The following is a 23,148-nucleotide window of genomic DNA, read 5'->3' on the forward strand; positions in this document are numbered from 1 at the left end:
CCCATCAGCCCCTGCCAGCATGGCCAATTGGCCCAGGTAGGCAGGGGCTGATGGGAATTGTAGTCCATAACATCTGGAGTGCCAAAGGTTCGCTACCTCTGAGATAGAAGATCTGCGGAACGGGCTCTTAACTAGAACAGCCTCTGTATCATATGTATCTTGCATCCATTATATCAAAGCTGTTTTCCATCCCCTGGATGAAAGAACTTTGTAAGGAGGGTACGAATTTTTCTCACTGTATTGGCAGGCTGCCGTGCTGAACAAATTGTACCTAGCAGATAAGTTGCGTACTGGAACTTATTCAACTTCTGCAGCTACACGATGCTGTCTACCAAGCTCGCTAACTAGGGGCGTGCGTTCGGATATACCCGAGCCAAAAACATATCTGAAAATACCTTATTATATATTTTGGGTATATTCGGTATCCCGAAAAATCTGCAGGTATCTGCAAATCCTTGGCATATCTCACTCCTTCCTGGAGACTCATTTGCTGCAGCTTCCAGCATCTCAAGCAGATGAAAAAAAGTTTTGGATTTATACTTCACCCTTCTGTCCTGTAAGGAGACTCAAAGTGGGCTACAAACTCCTTTCCCTTCCTCTCCCCACAGCAGACACCTTGTGAGGTAGGTGGGGCTGAGAGAGTTCAGAGAGAACTGTGACTAGCCCAAGGTCACCAAGCAGAAATGTAGGAGTGCGGAAACACATCTGGTTTACCAGATAAGCCTCTGCCACTCAGGTGGAGGAGTGGGGAATCAAACCCGGTCCTCCAGATTAGAATCCACCTGCTCTTTACCACTACACCACGCTGGCCATCTTTCCCAGTATTTACTATCTGTGATCTTCTACAATTGAAGCATGGCTCCTCCCCTGTTAAAACCATTAACTTCCTTTGGAGCATATGAAGCTGCCATTTGTAGCATCAGATCACTGGTCAGACTAACTCAGTATTGCTTGTATTGTCAAAGGCTTTCACCACCGGATTCAACTGGTTCTGGTGGGTTAGGAACAAGGTCCACCAGACCATGGCCACACAGCCCGGAAAACCCACCAGATTCAGTATTGCTTGCTCTGACCGGCAGCAACTCTCCAGGGATCTTTCATTCCAGTCAGCTGCTACATGAGACGTTCTACCTAGAGTCGTGGGGAGTGGAACCTGAGACGCTTGGTGATCACCGGGCTGTAACTTATCCTTATTATAAATTTTCCCCCTCCCCATTAACATGAAATCATGTTCCCTTTAACTATGCATAGTTGTGCTATGGAGGGGAAGGCAGCATGGTATAGCCCACTCTTGTTGGCTCTCCGAAGCTAAGCAGGGTCAGTACTCGGATGGGAGACCACCAAGGAAGGCTCTGCAGAGGAAGGCAATGATAAACCCCCTCTCCTTCTCACCTGCCTTGAAAACCCCTACGCTGGGGTAGCCAAAAGTCAGTCACAACTTGACGACACATACCTATGCATTTGTGCTTTCCCATACAAACTCTCGTGACCTCATTTCCTGTTTGAAGGCAATCTTGTAGCCTTCACAATTCTGTGTCATTGTCTCATCCCTACACCTGATTAAAGGAAAGAGAACCTGAGCCACCTCTGTCCCTAAGTCCACCGCTTGGCTGGCCCCAGTGTGCCAGACTTCCACCAAGAATCTGTCCGACAGCAGAGTTCGCTAGATCCCCTCCCGCTTTGTATCCAGAACCCTCCCGCCAAAGTCGTCCAAACATCTGTGTCTTCTGAGCAATACGGACCAAGCGGTGGGTTCTCCCAGACCGACGTCACATTTTTTTTTCGCAGCGGAAGCAATTGCATTGCAAATGGTTGGAACGCAGGCCTCGGAGGGTCTTTTTGCTTGGTGCATTGCAGTAGGCAGACTTTGTAATTTTAAGTAAGCGTATCGTGTGACAAGGCTATTGTTATCTTTAAGAAATGTGCTTGATAGGAGACAGGGTTGTTTCCAAAATGAAGCTTTCGCTCTCGTTGAGGGTGTCGCTTTCGACGGACTGGTTGGCATTTTTCATCCTCGATATCCGGGACTGCAGCCGCTCGTGCTCCCGTCGCAGCTCTGAGTAAGAGTGAGAGAAGGTGTGGAATATCGAGGTGGCTGGGAAAGCCATAATTAGAATCCCACTGAGGATGCTACTGAGAGCTACCATTTGGCCTGGAACGCTCCTGGGTACCATGTCCCCGTACCCCACGGTTGTCATGGAGATGATAGCCCACCAATAGGAGGCAGGGATGCTTGTAAATTCCAAGACTTTCCCGGATTCGTTTTCCGCAAGGTAGACCAGGGGGGAAAAAAGAGTGACGGCCACACACAAGAACAGCAAGAGCAGGCCGAATTCCCGCGTGCATCGCCGAACTGTGAGGCCCAGCGTCTGCAAGCCCAAGGAATGCCTCGCAAGGCGCATAACGTACAGTATCCTCAAGGCACGTAAGACCCGTAGCACCAAACCCACCTTCTCTATGTACGAGTTTCCGCTCGGCTTGTCGTTGCCGTCTTCTGCGGGTTCGTCGTCCAGAATGACCAAGGAAGCATAATAAGGGAAGATGGCCAAGAAGTCAATAATGTTCAGGGGGCCTTTGAAAAACTGACACTTGCTCTTTGCCTGGATGAATCGGAGGCAGAACTCGAGCGAGAACCAAGCCACGCAGACGGTCTCGATGATGAATATGTAATAGCACTTCTGGGAACACTCGCCCTGCGGGCAGAAAAGAAAGAAAGCTGGATGAATGAGTCAAGCACTACAGCAGAAGCAAGAGCCTGAACCTTTATCAGAGAATGCTGAATGGAGGGTTTTTTCCAAGGGCCCCACCAGGAGAACACTGTTTGCTGACCTTTGAAAAATAACGAATTGGCATTAACTCAGCATGGCCTTAAATGAATGATAAATTCTCATACAAGCAGACAAGACTACTGGAAGGTTTCTAGTTGGGTGGATAGGTCCCCCCCCCCCAGGCCACAGGCAGTGGGGTGGGGGGTTAGTGTTGCCAGACCCAAGTTGGGAAACTCTTGGAGGTCCAGGGATGGAACTCAGGAAGGACAGGGGTCTCAGTGGGGCACAAAGCCATAAAGTCCATGCTTCAAAGCAGCCCTTTTCCCCAGGGGCAGAGAGACAGTGTGATGTAGTGCAGGGGTAGGGAACCTTTAACACTCAAAGAGCCATTTGGACCCATTTTCCACGGGAAAAGAAAACACTTGGAGCCGCAAACAATTTTTGACATTTAAAATAAAGACATATATAGGGTTTTTAAAACCTTTTACTTCGCTCATTCTGAGAAGCGCATGAATGCGCCCGCCCTGCTGCCTGCAGGGTGGGCAAGGATGAAGCCAGCGGCTCGGCCTCACTGGCCGCCGGGAAAGCGCCCACCCCGCTCCAATGGGGCAGGCGAGAGGGGAAGCCTGCGGCGCGGCCCAGCCGACCGTGGGCAGTTGGCGCGCCTGCCCTGCTGCCTGCATGGTGGGCAAGGATGGGGCCAGCGGCTCGGCTCGTAGAGCCACAGTGTAAGGGCAGAAGAGCCGCATGCGGCTCTCGAGCCGCAGGTTCCCTACCCCTGATGTAGTGGTTAAGAGTAGGTGGCCTCTAATCTGGAGAACGAGGTTTGATTCCCCACTCCTTCACATGAGTGGCAAACTCTTATCTGGTTCACCATTCCTACATTTTTACTGGGTGACCTAGGACTAGGCACAGTTCTTTCTGAACTCTCTCAGCCCCACCTACCTCACAAGGTGTCTGTTGTGGGGAGAGGAAGGGAAAGGCGCCTTGAGTCTCCTCATAGGAGAGAAAGGTGGGGTACTAATCCAAACTTCTTCCATTGCATTCTGTTGCATGGCAACCCTTGTGTTCCTCGGTGGTCTCCCATCCAAGTACCAACTGTGGCCAAAGCTGTTTGGAACCCAAACTTTGATGGGGTTGGGCCAAAATGGGATATTCAGGATGCTCTCCTTGAGGAATCCCCTGATAAAGTTCCAGCAAACCCCACAGTTCCCCAGATTCCACATTAAACTCATTAACTGAAATTGTCCTTCTCACTGTGTCATCATTCTTACTTCATACCACCAGGGCTGTTCAATTGTGTGCCAGAAAGAAGAAGAGTTTGGATTGATATCCCCCCTTTCTCTCCTGCAAGGAGACTCAAAAGGGCTTACAAACTCCTTTCCCTTCTGCCCCCCCCCCACCACAACAAACACCCTGTGAAGTGGGTGGGGCTGTGAGAGCTCCGAAGAACTGTGACTAGCCCAAGGTCACCCAGCTAGCGTGTCTTGGAGTGCTCAAGCTAATCTGGTTCACCAGATAAGCCTCCACAGCTCAAGTGGCAGAGTGGGGGATCAAACCTGGTTCTCCAGGTTAGAATGCCCCTGCTCTTAACCACTACACCATGCCGGTGTAGCCACACGGTCATATTTTTCTCATACTAAAGACGCCAATCATGGATCCCCTCTTAGCCATTCCTTTGCCACTGACTGATATTTCACTGTGCGTCTCAAGGTTTTATGGGAGAAATGTAACTCTCCCTATGAAACAGCTGATATCACAGTGATAAGAAAGGATGCTGACTTGGCAACCTGTCACAAAAGGGGCATTATCTCTGTTGTCATTTTCTGAGAGTTTTTTTTTCCCAGAAGGAGAATCATGAGCCAGATGGCTGGTAGGAGGATGAATCACAAGATAAAGAAATGTCTGTTTGTTACCTACCCTACGCTCAGGGCAGTCCCTTGGGGGACCTTGGAACATGGAGTTCTGAGGGGAGGGGGCAGAGAGCTCTGAGAAGACTCCCCAGCGTCCTCGCCAAAGTACGGGTCCCTGAATTCTTTGCAGAAAGTCACAACTGTTAAAAAGCTGGTGTTGATGTCTGGATGTTGTCCAGGGCCAAAGGACAAGTTGATTTTGGCTCATTCCGCACATGCAGAATAATGCACTTTGAAACTGCTTTCAGTGCTCTTTGAAGCTGTGCGGAATGGCAAAATCCACTTGCAAACAGTTGTGAAAGTGGTTTGAAAACGCATTATTTTGCGTGTGCAGAAGGGGCCTCAGAGTTAGCATTGCCAATGTCCAAGCATAAGAACATAAGAACATAAGAACAAGCCAGCTGGATCAGACCAGAGTCCATCTAGTCCAGCTCTCTGCTACTCGCAGTGGCCCACCAGGTGCCTTTGGGAGCTCACGTGCAGGATGTGAAAGTGATGGCCTTCTGCTGCTGCTGCTCCTGAGCACCTGGACTGTTAAGGCATTTGCAATCTCAGATCAAAGAGGATCAAGATTGGTAGCCATAAATAGCAGGGCCTGGGGATCTCACAGAATTACTACTGATCTCCGGATGACAGATAAAACGGCACCTGGGGCTCTGCCCCCCCCCCACAGCTGTGCTCTGCCCCCTCGCAACTGCCTCCCCCCGCACTGACCTCTCTGTAGAGTTCAGGGCAGGGGTGCAGTTGACCACTGGGGCACAATTGGCCCTGCAATGTGCCCTGCACATGACCATAGGACAGTGGTTCTCACCCTTCCTAATGCTGCGACCCTTTAATACAGTTCCTCAGGTTGTGGTGACCCCCAGCCCTAACATTTATCCATTTTACAGATGGAGAACACTGATGCAGAGAGTCTTAGGCGACCCCTGCGAAAGGGTCGTTCGACCCCCAAGGGGGTCCCGACCCACAGGTTGAGAACCACTGCCATAGGGAGTGGTGCCTGGGGCCCCCCGCTCCCCAGCTATGCCGCGACATGCTCAGGGGCCCCCTTCTCTCTCTGATATTATTTCGCAACTAAAAGTAGATTCTGAGCAGTTGCTTCCTGCCTCCTCCACCGGCCACTCAGCCTCGGAGCTCCTCCTGCAGCAGCTGAATCTCACAGCTGCATTTCTTCCGCAGGCCTTGCTGAGTCATCCTTTTCCTGCATCATCGCTGCGTTCCCCATAATTCCCCCCTGCTCCTGTTAAATCAGCTCCATGTCAGGTGAGAACTCGGAGGGGGAGAGTTACGTCCCCCCAAGGGGTGCTTTGGTCCTCGAGCTTATTTATGGCCCTCCAAGCCATGGCGCTGACCCTTCCCCCCAAAGGTAATCCTGCACGGCTTTGAAGAATGGATCTGAGCGGCATTGGAGAGAAGGTTTGCAAACTGCAAGGCCTCCTTCCAGAACGTCGAGAAGGTTTAGCTGACATTTGTGAAGCAGTGTCATCGGACAGGCAAGAACTGATTGCTGCTGCTTCCTCCAAGGAAAGCACAGCATGGAGTTGAAGAGGCGTTAACTAGGGTGGGCCACTCCAGTGTGGGAAATTTTGGGAGATTTGAGGCAGACCCTGGGCAAGGTGGAGTTTGGGGAGCAGGGGCAACTCTGCAGTGCTGCGGCACCGTAAAATCCACCTTCCAAAGTTGCTTTTTACTCCTGGGGAACTGATACGGATAGTGAGGTGGTTGGGTTTTACCTTCACAGAGAAACAGCTAACACGGGCTCATTCCACACATGCAGAATAATGCACTTTGAAACTGCTTTCAGTGCTCTTTGAAGCTGTGTGGAATGGCAAAATCCACTTGCAAACAGTTGTGAAAGTGGTTTGAAAACGCATTATTTTGCGTGTGCGGAAGGGGCCACACTGATTAAAAGGTCAATGTTTATTACTTTACTTTTGTTTGATTTCTACCCTACCTTACCCCAGCCAAAGGCCGGGCTCATGGCTGCGTATAACCCATCAATGTATAATTACAGATCAGTACAATCGTAGTTAAAAATTCAGTAATAGTTCAAAGGACTTGAATTACTCAATGGACAGTTAAAAATAGAAATGCACAAAGGCAAATGCTGCACCATTCTCTGTTCTGTTCCCTTAACCAGGGATATAATCCAATAACTGCATCAAATGTAGCACAAAATCCACCCAGGGCATTCAAGTCCACTCAAGGGAAAGGGGAGGAGAAGGCAGGGGGGAGGACAAAAAGGGAGGGATAGAGTAAGACAAAGGCCCCTTCCGCTCATGCAGAATAATGCACTTTCAATCCACTTTCATAGTTGTTTGGAAGTGGATTTTGCTATTCCGCACAACTGCAAAGTGCATTGAAACTGGACTGAAAACGCATGATTCTGCATGTGTGAAAGGGGCCTTAAAGTAGCTATTACAGGGATAGATCATATCTCACATTTGGTTTTGGGTATAAACATAGCAATGGGGAGGCCTGATTCATATTGGGGTTGCCTGGCCCCCAAATTATATTTCCCAGTCCACATCTCTTCTCTTTTGCAAAGGCACAACAACCCACAATGGAAAGCAGGCATGCAGGTACCCATACTGTGCACCCGTTTCATTATGCCTACAGCATTTGCAGGGGCGGTAGAAAGCAGAAATGCCACAGTCAAGGAAAGGAGCCACACCCTGACCATTTGGGATTGTCCTGATTTGACTCTCCACAGCTGCTTTTAAATAAAATTCAAGATTTATCACAGAGCTTTCGGGGGACATCTGGCAGGGCCATCAGTGTTCATGAACTTGAAGTCTCATGACTATTTAAAGCCAACAATTAGCTTCTATCCTATAGTAGATTCTATAGCTAGAAGAGGAAGAAGAAGAGGAGGAGGAGGATTTATATTCCACCTTTCTCTCCTGTAAGGAGACTCCAAGTGGCCTACAAGCTCCTTTCCCTTCCTCTCCCCACAACAGACACCTTGTGAGGTAGGTGAGGCTGAGAGAGTTCAGAGAGAACTGTGACTAGCCCAAGCAGGAATGCAGAAGTGCAGAAACACATCTGGTTCACCAGATAAACCTCTGCCACTCAGGCGGAGGAGTGGGGAATCAAACCCCGTTCTCCAGATTAGAATCTATCTGCTCTTAAACACTATACCACACTGGCTCAAAAAGACTGGGGCTCCTGCTCTACTGGAAGATCTAGACGTAGCAGGTCTTCTCAACATAAGATCAGCGGTGGCTGGGGATCTCCCACTATTACAACTGATCTCTAGGTAACAGAGATCAGCTACCCTGAAAAAAATGACTGCTTTGGAAAGTGGACTCTATAGCATTATACCCCAATGAGTCCCCTCCTCTCCTCAAACTCCACCCTCCTCAAACTCCACCAGGGGTATCCCAACCTGGAGCTGGAATCCCTGGTGAGTCCTGATAACCTGGTCAGAAGGTGGGAGGCGAATGAGAAATAAGAACTCAGATATCTCCATTCCTATGTCAAGACCTGGATCTGCAACCAATATTGAACGCGGTGATTTCAGTTAGAAGCCTTTATTGACAGACATCGGCATAGCCACAAGAAAGCCAGTTCTGAGAACTGTCTTCAAACAACACCTTTTTATGCCCCAATGCCCCCCCCTTTTCCCTTCATTCCAAGATATCAAAGTAGAGTAACACAGAACAGGAGTGCAAAGCTGATACTTGGTGCTTGGGTGCCCCTTAAATCACTACAGTTTACAAAGCATAGAGCCAGTGGGAAGCAGAAAGTAAAGTAAGATCCATTGCCATGAAGAAGAAGAGAAGAAGAGTTTGGATTTATATCCCCCCTTTCTCTCCTGCAGGAGACTCAAAGGGACTTACAATCTCCTTGCCCTTCCCCCCTCACAACAAACACCCTGTGAGGTACGTGGGGCTGAGAGAGCTCCGAGAAGCTGTGACTAGCCCAGAGAACAGAAACCCCTTTGATGCCGGGAGGCCCTCCTGACATCCTACTTGTATCTGACCAACATGGCTGTCCTCTGAAACAATCTGTTTTAGGTGACTTTTTCAGAATTTCCAAGATTTTTGTTATTGCTGTTAAATTCTGAAATTCTGGCTAGGACTGATTTGGAATGACACCAGCCAACATGTTTCTCGGGGGTGACTGCATGAGGAGGCTCAGTTCGGAAGGCTTAGCCATCTGTAGCTGAAGGCGCAAAGCATCTTCTGAAGGCAGATGACTGGTGCTGCATCCTTGTTGAAGCTAAGTAGGTACTGAGATGGGTGGTCCCTACAGAGGGAAACCACCTGGAAGACCTAGGTACGAGACAGCCTTGACTTCTAAGGAGGGGATTTAAATATAATACATTCAGAATTAGTGCCATGCTGGTGCTAACTTTAGGGAGGAAAGTTGGCAAGAAACAGCCCGATGTGGTGAGATCTCAGAAGCTAAGCAGAATCTCACCCTTGCAAAATATCTCATCGAATGCAGAATCCCGTTCCACCGGCCCCTCACTATTAAAAACTTTGGAGAGCTCCTTGGAGTTTAGTGTTTGCAGTTATTTTTCCCTGTTTAAAAACGCCCTTAATATTTGGCCAGTCCCAATATATTGGGTGAAAATGCCCGGGAAGAGCACGCCTGAGTTACTAAAGCCTTGTCCACACTGAGTCACACGCTGATCAGCTCAACAAATTAATGCCCATCTCTGCCCCAAACACTCAGGGAATCCGATTGCTCTTTTAATGTCTCCAAGGCGGGCATGATTCAGGGCTGCACAGGTGGCACTATTAAAAACATTACTGGGGATTGTTTGCTTAGTTCACCACCCCCACCACCACCCCGCCTACAAAGAGCCAGAAATAAATCTAGTGACAGAGAAGGCAAAATGCTCTTATTTCGTGAAATGTCCAGTTCCTGCCCGTGTTTCTTTTGAAGCACAAACAGCCAGCTTGACGAAGAAGTGATGGCTCAGCCTGCAGCCTCAGAACACTTTCTAATTAATAAGTTAAAGTGACCAGATTGTCACCTTTTAAAACCGGGACCAGGGTGGGCGGGCGGGCAGGCGCGGCCGCAGGAGCACACTGCCTTTTGGGGCTCTCCCCGATTTTCCTCGCTTCCTGCATAGGTAGAATTGAGCGCAGCTCGCCTTAGAAGGCAGATGCAACAGCCGCTTGAGGAGGCTGCCCGACTGCCTTCTGGGGCGCCTCGCCTGTCTCCCTGTCCCGTGACAGGGCGGGAAACCGGGCAGCTTCCGCAGGCAGTGCGCTCCACCATGTGGTTACAGAGGTGCTGAGGGTAGTTTCAAGAGGCTCTCGGGCTGCTTTCTGGGGTACTCCCTTGTTTCCCGCCCCAGTCGCCAGAGGCGGGAGAAAGTGTTTCGCCCCATGAAGGCAGTGTGGCAGCTCTTCCAAACTGTAGGACAGTAAAAAAAAAACCTGCCGGACGCTGGGACGACAATTGCGTTTAAAATGGGACTGTGTCCTGCCAAAAGCAGGACGTCTGGTCACCTTGGAATAAGTCCAACTGTATAGACCTGAGTAAAATTCTGAGCAGACCTGTCTGTGAAGGCAATGTAGGGTAGGCAGGTCTCTCCTGGGTACCAGTGGGGTTGGTGGGAGGGCTGCTAGATCCAGGAAACCCCTGGAGATTTGGGGATGGAGTCAGAGGAGGATCGGGACCCCAGTGGGGCACAACGCCAAAGAGTCCTCCATCCAAAATATCCATTTTTTCCAGGGCAACTGATCCATGAAGTTTGTAGATGAGCCATAAGTTCAGGGGATCCCTAGGTTCTATCTGGAGCCTGGCATCTCTATGGGAGCCAGTGGGGTGTAGTGGTTAAGAGCAGGTGCACTCTAATCTGGAGAACTGGGTTTGCTCTGCCTCTTGAGCTGTGGAGGCTTATCTGGTGAACCAGGTTAGCTTGTGAACTCGAACACATGCCAGCTGGGTGACTTTGGGCTAGTCACAGTTCTTTGGAGTTCTCTCAGCCCCACCTACCTCACAGGGTGTTTGTTGTGGGAGGGGGGGAGGGAGGGAAAGGAGATTGTAAGCCCCTTTGAGTCTCCTTACAGGAGAGAAAGGGGGGATATAAATCCAAACTCTTCTTCCTTTTCTTCACTGTAACCAACAGTGTCATGAATCAAGATATCTGTGGTCCAAATTGCCTCTACCACTAGCTAGCCTTTTTAACTCTCCTGTAGTATTTGGGGCGGGGGTAAGAATAACGTCCTACTTTACCTACCTTGCCAGGTTGTTGTAAAAAATCCCAGAATGCAAAGCATTTACTGCTGCATCCCTATCGACCATTGACAAGAGCATTTTGTGAGCCAATGAGCCATAACGCAAGCAGGTTACGGTGCTTGGCTCAGGATAGACAGACGTTTGATTTTCAATCTGCCGGCTTCCATTTTTACTGCTGCCCAGAAGCCCAAAGGGACTACTTGACAGCGTCTCTGTGCAGTATTTTATCTTTACAAACCTGCTTAGCATTCTACGCTGGATTCCTACAAGAGATCTTAAGATCATTCCCCACCTCCACAGACATTTAACATTCATCCTGATTAAGTGTTCTGGAGAAAGTGATCACGTGAACACCGCTTTGGGGCATTATTCCAGTCGGTTTTAGTAAACGTTATTGCATGACTCTGCTTTGGGATTTTGCTCTGGATCAACGCAACTCTCTGAGTCAGGCTTGTGTTCGCAAACGGATCGTGGCCAATTTCTGCCAGGGATGCTTCAAAAGTTCTCCCCCTTCTTTCTGAGTTCCCCACCTTGGATGTTCGAATTCTCAGTTACTGATCTTTATTTTATTTTATTTATTTATTTTTTCAATTTATATACCGCCCGATCTTGTTTCTGAAGCACAGCAGATGCGTTAGGAGTCCTCCCAAATGTTGTTTAGAACATTTCTAAATGTTTCAGAGCACTGGGCCTGTTCAGTTTGTTGTGGCTTTTTCTTTCCTTTGCCCATCTGTCTCTGCACCCTCCCTCCCACCCCCCACCACATTAACCATGTGAAAGTTTATCTGGAAAAAACTACAAAAAGTCAACTAATCGTACGCACACGATGGCCTCGTAATAGCCAGCATTGTTTTAACCTAGGCTGACCAGACTTCCCGCTTTGGGCAGGACAGTCCCACCTTAAAACAATTTGTCCCATGTCCCGCTGGTTTTTTCAAGTGTCCCGATTTTTGGAAGGCTGCCGCACTGCCTTCTGGGGCGCAAGGCAGTGTGGCAGCCTCCTGCGTGCGCAGCCGCAGGAGAACAGCCTTCTGGGGCGCTCCCGTTTCCCGCCCTGTCCTGCCCACCTACCCGCCCGTCCGAGTTCACAAAGGTGACCACCTGGTCACCTTATTTTACCCAGACACAATTTATATTTCTGGGCATTCAGGAAACACCACAAAGAAACCCCGCATGTACAATCACTTTATATTGGATTTTTGCCCATGTTTAACTGAAGCATAAGTCCACACTGGCAAGGCAGTGCACGTTTTAAAAATAATAATCTAAATGAATAAATAGGAGTAAAAACTGAGGCCACGCTAGTTCTAGTTAACTAGTGAAGTGAACAAGGGTTAAATGATTCTCTACTAGGATATGAACCTGGTAAAATTCTCCCTTCTGGGCAAATAGGATAGCATGTTTTGCAGTGCGCGATGTGCACATTTGGATAATCAGCAGGCATGTAATTAACTTGTCAAAAACATAAATAATTGGGTGGACACCTGAAGATAACACGCATTAATATTTCTCTGTATGTGTTCTAGTAAGGCATGACATACACTGAACAGACGTTAGACGCTTGCTCGCATTCTGGCGAATTTCGAGACCAAGTACGAGAGAGGTCCTAAGCAGGCATCTGGAAAAACCTAAGCAATAAATAGCCTAAGCATGTATAGGGAAAATGTAGCCCAGTGCAAAATCTGAATGGGCGTCCACCCCCCTCCCCCACTACGATTAAACAACTTTTTTTGCACCAGGTCTTGAAGTCAGTGTATGGACCTGGGGGGAAGGAGGAGGGGTGTAGGGGGCGATTTCCCGCCCCCCACGTGACTAAATGGCCACAGTCTGGGGACATTTGACCCCATATGTCCTCCTGGCGGTAGGCCCCTGATAAGCACTGCTTTTTAATGGGGCTTACTTTCCAGAAAGGGTATTTAGGTGTACACAACAAGCCAAATTTTAGCATTACTAAAATTCGCTTTTTTTCTGAAAATCAGACCAGCCACGCTGGGTCAGATCTGAAGTCCATCTAATCCAGCATCCCGTTTACTACACAGGATGGCAAGAATCCCTTGGAAACCCCATAAGGGCATGAATGAAACAGCAGCACTGTTTGTCCCAGCGGCTGATATACTCCCTCTAAGCATGGAGGCTCTAGTCCAGTGATGGTGAACCTTTTCGAGATCGAGTGCCCAAATTGCAACCCAAAACCCACTTATTTATTGCAAAGTGCCAACACGGCAATTTAACCTGAATACTGAGGTTTTAGTTTAGAAAAAACGGTTGGCTCCAAGGTGCGCGTTACTCGGGAGTAAGCTTGGTGGTAGTCGGTGGGTTTGCTTTGAAGCAACCGTGCAACTCTTCCAACAGGTGAATCACGACCATAGGAGGGTTTACTCAGAAGCAAGCCCCATTGCCAGCAACCGAGCTTACTCCCTGGTAAAGGATCACGCTTTAGTTCTTCACATGAAAATCAGTGGGGTTTAATAGCGCTTAATAGGGTTACCTACACCGCTTCCCCAAAACTAGGTCTTAGGTTCAATGCTAATAATCGACCCCAGCGGCCCAAGCCAGCCTAGATGTGGGGGGGGGGGGGCGACTCTGTGCGTGCCCACAGAGAGGGCTCAGATTGCCACCTCTGGCACCCGTGCCATAGGTTTGCCACCACTGCTCTAGTCAATGTGCCTATGAATTTGTTGAATCTCACTGTCGAATCTGAACTGGTGATTATCACCAAATCTTGTGGTGGTGAGTTCCATAAAATAAAGGCTGGGTTGTAGGCAGTTGCTGTCTGGAGTAATTTGATCTGCGAATGTTTTTTTAAAAAACTCCTGATTATGGGCTTTGCTGGAGGAGCAGGTGATTTATGGTACTTGGGCAAGGGAGACTCCAAAATATGACCTTGAGCACAGTCAGCATGAGTTGTGAGCTTTTCTACACAAAACTGGTGCAGTGACATATCTTCCATTTGCTCTCCCCCGCAAGTTACAATTGCATATAGAAGACTTTGTAAATTTCCAGAGCTGTTTCAGGGCAAATGTGCTGCTTTGTTTGGGGTTTCTTTTTTTAAAAAAAATAGAACTGCAGTCAGAAGAACCAAAGCAGGCTGAATACAATAGGAAATTATTTCCTTGGATGCCAGCCTTCCGCTGCACGTCCTCACTGAATTTCTCTGCAAATTGCCAAACTTCAGTGGGATTGTATCCAGCAACTCTCTGAATGACTTATCATTTGGGCAATCAGACAGACACAGCTTTCTTGCTTTCTCACCTCCCACGGTTCGATAGAATGTGGAAATGGTTGCATTGCGTCGTAAAAAAGAAATATATATACGGAATTTGATCGATGAAGGAAATATGCCTTCTTTCTTTTGTTTCACGGCCGCTTGCCCGGGCTTTTTTTGTTTTTTAACTACCAAAAGGGTGAATATCATTTTAAAAACTACAAAGTGGTGCAACCGTCTGCCACAAACCGACTATCCAGGTTCCCTAATTGGGCTCAGAGAGTTTTACTTCCCAGTAAATATGCTTCACGGTCCAATGGTCTGAGGCCATGCAATGACTATACGATTTCATGGATCTGCTCGGTTATAAATGAAATCAACAAACCTGCGTGTGGTTTTACTTGGGATTTCTTGAAGTCAGATAAGCATGGGGTGGGTTTAATTTTGTGGCTAGCGAATTACTTTCTGCCTGACTTTTCCACCACCTTGGAGATGCAAACTGAAGATCATGTGCCGCTCAAGCCTCTGCAGGTTTACTCAGAAGTAGTAAAGTTCTACGTTCTCCCTTAGTTCTACGAAACTCCCAAATAAGAGAGTGCAGAATTTCTATCCCCTGCTCTCAGCTCCGAAGGCTTAGGAAGTGGTTTTCACACGATAATGAAAACCAAACAATTCCATACTATAGACCAGTGATGGCGAACCTTTTCAAGCCCAAGTGCCCAAATTGCAACCCAAAACCCACTTATTTATCACAAAGTGCCAACACAGCAATTTAACCAGAATACTGAGGTCTTATTTAGAAAAACCGATTGGCTCTGAGGCATGCGTTACTCAGGAGTAAGCTTGGTGGTGGTCGGTGGCTTTGCTTTGAAGCAACTGTGCAACTCTTCCAACTGGTGAATCATGACCCTAGGAGGGTTTACTCAGAAGCAAGCCCCATTGCCAGCAACCAAGCTTACTCCCAGGTAAAGGATCACGCTTTAGTTCTCATGAAAATCAGTGGGGTTTAACAGCACTTTACACTGCTTCCCCAAAACTAGTTCTTAGTTTTGATGCCAATAATCGAGCCCAGTGACCCAGGCCAGCCTAGATGTGGGGGGGGCACTCTGTGCGTGCCCACAGAGAGGGCTCTGAGTGCCACCTCTGGCACCTGTGCCATAGGTTCGCCACCACTGCTATAGACTCTGCAAGGCAGTACAGACATCAGGAAACCAATAATTCAATCTATTTGGAAAGCCAGGAGCAGTCATTAAAAGCAGAGCAGAACCACTATACCACGTTGCCTCTCTGGGAGATGCTGTCCCAAACATATGAATGTCCCAGACAGCTTAAGAGTCAATATGAAAACACTGACCCTGATCCAGAATTCAACCGGCAACCACTGCAAGTGGTTTTACACCAGTTTCCTGCCGTACCTTACAGACAAAGCTGTCGGATACCAACTTCTGAACCAGTTCCAGTTGCCATGCCTTTGACAGCAACTAGCTAATTCCCCCTTATCACCATATAATATTTCTACCTTTCCAGTTTCTGCAGGTCAAGAAGTTGTTAGCTGCCAAGAAGCGGACCCTGCATGCCTTTGATCAGTCGATAATCCTTGTGAAAAGTAAAAGTTCTAAAATGTGCTGATAACTTTAAGCAGAGAACCAAGGATGTCAGTTACTCGGGAACAATGAATTCAAAGCGCACCGTGTCGGATTGTGTTGGAGTGATAACTTGATTTCCAAATTCTGTGCCTTTGGCACATATTTTTGCATCCTTTTGTATGGATCCTGCATGGAAGTCTATCTATTTCCCCCTTACGTGTGAAGTTACTTTAGTAAATGCTGAGCAGAACAGATTTAGAGATCTGAAACAACTGGCATCTTGCTAATAAGTTTATTAGCATATGGCAATTTGGTCTTTTAAAAAAGTGAGAAAATAAAGCACGAATTCTTTTAAATCACAACAGTTAAATCGGTTTGGAAAGCCGCAGACAGAAAGAGAAGGCCTCCCCTGCTAAGAGCAAATGATGCCAACGATGAAATGAATCAATTACTGCGAGTTCTGCCAGGGAGGGGATTTAAACATTGCTACGTTAATTTCCCCCTATATGAATATGAACGAACTGCTGGACCATAAAAGCAGTTCTCCAAAATGCTTCCATTAGGAAGAAACTCTCAGGCCCCTTCCGCACCTGCAGAATAATGCACTTTCAATCCACTTTCACAATTGTTTGCCAGTGAATTTTGCTACTCCGCACAGTGAAATCCAGCTGCAAAGTGCATTGAAAGTGGATTGAAAGTGCATTATTCTGCAGGTGCAGAAGGGGCCAGAGAGCACCGCTGCACTTACTTCTGAGTAAAGATGCAGAGACTGATTTCCAAGTAAATATGAAATATGTACAAAAATGAACAGCCTATGCACTCATAAGCAGGGTCTTAGGGGACTTGTTCTCTATTGAACACACATAGTTTTGCAATTTTAAGGTAGCTGATGTTTTTTCTATGCAGGGACCAGCCACTGCCTTTGAATAAAGCACACGGTTTTTTTTTGTAATGGAAAGCAAAAGAAAGTGCTCTCTGGAAACCTTTACCGAGCACGGGTGGATTTAAAGGGGATTAACGTAATGGTAAAACAACTGCAGGCAAAAATAAATAAATAAGCCCCGGGTTATATTTTGTTTTTATCTCTTTGGAGACTGTTGTATCAAAACAAGTGTGTTTACAAAGAACTGGTATTTTTTGAAATGGATTTTTTTTAAAAAAAAAATGCAATTACACTTTGCAGCAAATTTACAGGATCCAGACAGGACTTAACATGCAGAACAGGAACAGTGTTGAAGGCCAAAGGAGGTTTGAGAGCCCTTTCCCTACAATTTGGGGTCTTGGGGGGACTGATTGTTGGAGGAAGGGGGGGGACAGATAGATTCTGATCGGCATTCCAGAATGGGAATGGTGGGGGCAGTAGACCTAGGAATAAGGTTTCCCTTCATCGCCAGCTCATTTGAATGAAAAAACCTTACTCTTCCACCAAGCTTTGTTTGCCAGCAACCTTCTTTTCAAATTAGCCCCCTTCTTAGCGCAAGAATAAATCTAACCCTCCCATCCTTTCTTGCAGTGAAGAAGAAGAAGAAGAAGAAGAAGAAGAAGAGTTGGATTTATATTCCCCCTTTCTCTCCTATAGGAGACTCAAAGGGGCTTACAAACTTCTTTCCCTTCCCCCCCTCACAACAAACACCCTGTGAGGTAGGTGGGGCTGCGAGAGCTCCAAAGAACTGCGACTAGCCCAAGGTCACCCAGCTGGCATGTGTTGGAGTGCACAGGCTAATCTGAATTCCCCAGATAAGTCTCCACAGCTCAGGCGGCAGAGCTGGGAATCAAACCCGGTTCCTCCAGATTAGAGAATACCAGCTCTTAACCACTACGCCACTGCTGCTATGATTCTCTGCTCCTTTCTTACCGCCACTATAATTTGCCTAGGTGGTCTGCACTGAGTTGGGAGGCCCAGCCTAGCCCCATTTCCAATCGTGGAAGTGTAGCAGGGTCGGCCCTGGTTAGCACTGGGGTGGGAGGCCACCTGGGAAGTGAAGGGTTGCTATGCGGAGGCGGGCAATGGCAACCCACCCCTTGCCTTGAAAACCCTATTAAGAGGCCTCCGTAAGTCGGCTGTTCACACACAAACACACAATAGATCTGCATCATTTTCTTAGCGTAGTGCCCATAGAGTTGACTTTTTCTGATTCTGCAGCCACCCTCAGCACATAGTTCCACGCAGATCTACATTTTCCAGTTGCCTGACAGAATGGATCTTTCTGGCTCCCGGAAGTGGTTTGGTCCATTTTTAAAAAACTTTGTAAACTACCATTACATCTTGTGTCAGTGAGTTCCACAAGTTAACTACGTGCGGTGTGAAGAAGCACATGCTTTTGTGAGTTTTGTATCTACTGCCCATCAATGGCTACTAGCTACTGAGTACTGAATGGGACTTCCTTTTCAGAAGTGGGATGCCTCTGTTGTTTGGACACCACGTCAGGTTTTGTCTCTTTGTACCTAGAATGAAACTTCTGGGCAGTGGCGTATCTGCCTAGGGACAAGGGGTACCCCTTGTCCCCAGGCGCCACTCTTCTGGTCACGTGGGGGGCACAAAATCAGCCCCCCATGTGATCAGGAAGTCCTACTGCTGCCTCCAAGCACCCTCAACCCCACCCTGGACTGCCCCCTCCCTTCCTTCTTTTATAAGCACTAAGGCCGGGGGTGGGGCTTGGGGAGCAGGAAGTCCCACCCCTTCCTGCTTCCCAAGCCCCACCCCCTGGCCTCAGTGCTTATAAAAGAAGGTCTCTGAGTCCGGGACTGCAGTCTGTTCTGGCCTGCCTGGAGGGGAGGTCAGAAGAGACTGCAGGCTGCCGGCTGGAAGCCCAGCTGCCAGGGGGAGTGGGGTGGGGAGCTCGGCACCCTAGACCTTGCCCATGTCCATGGTGACATGGGCGGGGTCAAGGGCAGTGGGGGTGGAGCCTGGGGACATCAGGGGTAAAGCCTGGGGGCGTCCTGGAGACAATTTGTCTCTGGGCACCATTTATACCTGGTATGCTTCTGCTTTTGGGGCAGCTGCTCAACCACTGAGGGAAACGTGGAGGGGAACCAATGAACTGATCCATCAGAGGGTTTTTTTGAAAAAATAATTCATTCAGGAAACGCTGGTTTCCCCTTTCCACCAATGTGTAAAACTACCAACCATCATAACTGAGACAGAACAGGGACTTACCCTGTCTTCCTCAGCTCGCAGGTCTGGCATTGTGCTGACGCAAAGGCTGATTGCCGTGGTCGCCACGAAGAGGATGGACAGACAGGCAAAGACCTTCCCCGGAAGGCCTGACTGGGGGTTGTCCACCATATCCCTGAGCTTGCTCATAAACTGTCCGAATCTGGTTTCCTCCTCCAAGACGCAGGTCACATCTGTGGCCATGTGCATCTCCTCCTCTTTGCACACGTCTGCAAACTCCTCGATCTTTTGGAAGAGCTTCCGGAAGCAGCAGTTCTCCAGGTTGGATTCCTCGATCCCCCAGTATCTCAGCTCCTCCAGGAAGGACAAGGCACACGTGTCTCGAAAGAGCATCAGTTTCCCCGCGGCAAGGAAGCTGACGATCATCCCAAAAGCTCTGGGGTTCCGGTCGAAGAAGAACTCTTGGGTGTCTTCATCATAGTCGTCACACAACTGGGTGATCTCTTCGTAGCTGCTGCAGAACTTTAACTTGCTCAGTCGGGATGACGGAAACTCATCCAGGGTGCTCCACGGAAGCAGGTACTTGATGCCACCAACGTTGATGACCACCTCCTTCTTCTGGTCGACCGCCTGGACCTGATCGGGGTGGTAAATCCTCCGAGCCCTTTGGTAATGGACCCCTTTGGCTGGGGGCGCCTCAACCGCGGAGATGGGGAAAAGGTGGGTCAAGGAACTGCAGGAATTGTAGCTGTTGTCAAGGTCACTTCCTCCAGAGAGAATAGGCATCGCTGAGGGTCGTCAACAGGGATCCAGAAGCAACATCAGAGCAGAGCTAGCTGGGAAAGATAGCAGTATGAATGTAAAGAATCGTAAACATTGTTTAACAACAAATGAAAGCATCCATCACATGAGCACATGTGAATACCCCATTGGGATAGAACAGGAAGGGCAAACTCATTTGTGGTGAGGGCCGGATGTGATGTACATTTGACTTGGTCGGAGGGGGTCTGCAGGGAAGCTGGCCCCAAAACGGCCTGGAGGGCACAGATTAGAGCGAGAGGGGCTCATGGGCCTGATAAGCCCCTCAAGAGGCTGAATCCGCCCCCCTGGCCGCATGTTTAAGCACTGGTGTAGTATTTAAAGTGTCGGTTTAGGACAGTGGTGGTGACCCTATGGCACTCCAGATGTTCATGGACTACAATTCCCATAGGTTCGCCACCACTGGTTTAGGAGCTGGGAAACCCAGGTTCAAATCCCCACTCTGCCATGTGACATTGGGCAGGTCACACACTCTCAGACTAGCCTCCCTCAAAGGATTGTTGTGAGCATAAAATGGAGGATCCCCATTGGGAAGAAAGGCAGAGGATGGATGGATGGATGGATGGATGGATGGATGGATGGATGGATGGATGGATGGATGGATGGATGGATGGATGGATGGATGGATGGATGGATGGATGGATGGATGGATGGATGGATGGATGGATGGATGGATGGATGGATGGATGGATGGAACATGAAACTGCCTTATACTGAACCAAATCATCAGTATATTAAGCTCTACTCAGATTAGCAGCAGCTCTCCTGGATCTCTGGCAGAGGTTTATTGTATCACCTGTTGTCTAGTCCTTTTAATTGGAGATTCCGGGGATTGAACCTGAGAAGTTGATGCTATTCCATTAAGCCACAGTCCCACCCCCATCAATCTAGACCTCTGCAAATGCCTGAACCCTTTTTGAACAGCCTGCCTCAGCCGTTTCTGCAAACAGTGGGTAGCCTCTAGAAAGTCACATCCTCTACGACAAGTTTGAGTTTTTCTTTGTGTCTCCTTATGCATTGGAGTCATTACCCAGTATCATCTATGGGGGATCTGCTATATAATGGGCTGAAATGTTTCATTTTAAAAAGTCTTTTAGAATCGTAGAGTTGGAAGAGACCCCAAGGGCCTGCAAGCCCAACCCCCTGCAATGCAGGAACACACAACCAAAGCACTCCCGACATATGTTCATCCAGCCTCTGTTTAAAAACCTCCAATGAACGAGACTCCACAACTCTCTGAGGCAGTGAATTCCACTGTCCAACAACCCTGACGGTCAGGAAGTTCTTCCTAATGTTTAGGTGGAATCTCCTTTCCTGCACCTTGAATCCATTACTCCGTGTCCTAGTCTCTGAGGCAGCAGAAAACAAGCCTCTCTTTAGGATCAGGTCAAAGATCGATCTGGCCCTCCTTTCTGTCTGCAGTCAGGGTTCATAGAGATACTGGGCAAAAAAGGTGCTGATCACCCTTTGCTATGTTACTCAGAGATATACTGCCCCTGAATATGGAGGTTTGCCATCACTAGATTTATTTATTTTTTGCTGTCAAGTCAGATCTGACTTATGGCAACCCCTCGGTGGGGTCTTCAAGGAAAGGGCCGTTCTGAGGTGGTTTGCCAGCGCCGATTCTGCTTAGCTTCTGAGATCTGAGGAGATCAGACTAGCCCAGGCTGTCCCTGCTAGGACATTGCCAAATCCATCTCTTGCGAATTTGTCTAATTCATATCTGTTTCATTATTTTTAAAATTATCACCCGCTGGCAGCCTTCACTTCATCTTGCAGTCGCTAAATCCATAAATCAACAGTAGGGAAGAGAAAGGACTTTCTTTTGCCTGTCCAGACTCTGCCGCAAATCAACTTCACCGGCTGAGATGCGGAAAGCAGGTGGCTCAGAGTCTCTTTCGGATTAACTAACCCACTGATGGTTTTGGGACCCAGCAAGAGTCCTTTTCCTCCGACAAAAAGATATAAATGCAGTTGCTTTTATTAGAAGAAATTCACATTTCCCCCCCTTCATCAAATATTATTTTTAATTGGAGGGGGAAAAAATCACAGCAGTGAAGTTCAAATAACCAGCAAGCGGCCAGAGTAAAAATTACGTGTCTCGGAATAATATTATGTGCAAAATTACGTGATTCGTGTCACATCTTTTCCTTTCTTTTTTCATTCCTGGGTTCAAGGGCAGCTCAAAAAGCACTCAGTCCCAGCATTTCAAAACCTTGAATGTCAAGAAAGCTTGCGAAAATCAGGGCGATCAACACCGGCACGGTCACCTTCAAACCTGTCCATATGTTGTTTCCTAATGATAATTAAATACTAATTCATATTGATAATAATTTAAAATATTTCCATTCTCTTTTTGCATCTCAGGGTCCTCAGAGTCATTCGCCATCGTGCAACTCCATCTAAAACCCCTGGCAAAAGATCAGTAACACACTGGGAGAAGCAAACACCAGTAGGACAAACTTTCCCATTACCACCCCTTTCTTTCAATAGAAATAGGCTTTATGCAAACGTTTCGTCTCCCCCACAGCCCTATAAGCTAGGTCCGCATTCCTAGACTCGCACTATTGTTTGAGGGAAAGATCCCAGAAAAAAATATCTCTCACCCTCTATTGCTTGCAGGAATAATACCCGGGCATATGATTCCGGAGAGAGGAAATCTCATTATGGCTTGGAACGGGCATCTTTGCAAGCAGTTTTGTGGGTTTTCCGGGCTGTATGGCCGCAGTCTCGGAAAAACCCACAACGGCCAGTGGGTTCCGGTTGTGGGAACCTTCCCCTAGGCATGTGCGCTGCCTGGACAGAGTCCCAAACCCTGTGCGCAACGCTGGGGGGAAAGTGGTCCAGGGTGACCCCCCCTGGCCAGAGAGCCCCTCCGCTCTCCCCTCCGACTGGCCAGGTGGCAGGACCAACTTTTCCCGAAGTTACTCACCGCCCCAAACGCCGTCCGGCTCCGCCAGCCAAGCGCAGAAAGCGCGACAGGAGCCGCAGTGCCGCGCAGCGCAGCGCCATCGCGGCGCGCATCTGGTGCGCCCTTTGCGCGCAACGGAGCGGCAGCCCGGGAAGACGTCGCCTCCTGCTTGCCCGGCTGCGGTTTGCAGGCTCCCCCTCTGCAGCCCCAGAGATCTGCTTCCAGGGGCTGGGTGCCTCCCGGACCCCCCAAAAGCTGGAAAGGGGTCCTGGGTGGTCTCCCTAAGCGCCCAGCTGCCTGCCTGCGCTTCTTTTTGCGGGTTGCCAGTCCGGTCCCGAGTCCCGGCAGCGGAGGAAGGGAAGGGCTTAGGAATTATCTCTCCCTCTCTCTTGGGCTCTCTCTCTCCGCAGCATCCTCCGATCTTTCTGGCTGCCAAGGGGGGGAAAAACATTCAGGAAAACCAGGAATGGAAGGAGAGAGACCCCCCCCTCCTCCCTTCCCCCCACCCCTCTCATGTTCAATGGCAAATCGATTCCAGTTCGACTGCTCCCCCTTCACCCCCTGAACGGAAGGAGGAGGAGGAGGAGGTGGTGGTGGTGGTGGTTTGGATTTATATCCCACCTTTCTTTC

At 48.6% G+C, this 23,148-nt stretch overlaps 1 protein-coding gene across 1 annotated transcript; it reads right to left on the bottom strand.

The window, feature by feature from the left end:
• Positions 1–729: 729 nt before the first annotated feature.
• Positions 730–22,283, bottom strand: KCNG4 (potassium voltage-gated channel modifier subfamily G member 4). Its single transcript, XM_048515191.1, has 3 exons — positions 22,214–22,283; positions 18,831–19,624; positions 730–2,693 (listed from the first exon to the last, which is right to left on the bottom strand). Exons 2-3 carry the CDS (start codon positions 19,572–19,574, stop codon positions 1,914–1,916), a joined length of 1,524 nt encoding a protein of 507 aa, XP_048371148.1. The 5' UTR covers positions 19,575–19,624; positions 22,214–22,283; the 3' UTR covers positions 730–1,913.
• Between the last annotated feature and the right edge of the window lie 865 nt (positions 22,284–23,148).

Source organism: Sphaerodactylus townsendi, linkage group LG14, assembly GCF_021028975.2.
Source record: "Sphaerodactylus townsendi isolate TG3544 linkage group LG14, MPM_Stown_v2.3, whole genome shotgun sequence".
Lineage (NCBI taxonomy): Eukaryota > Metazoa > Chordata > Lepidosauria > Squamata > Sphaerodactylidae > Sphaerodactylus > Sphaerodactylus townsendi.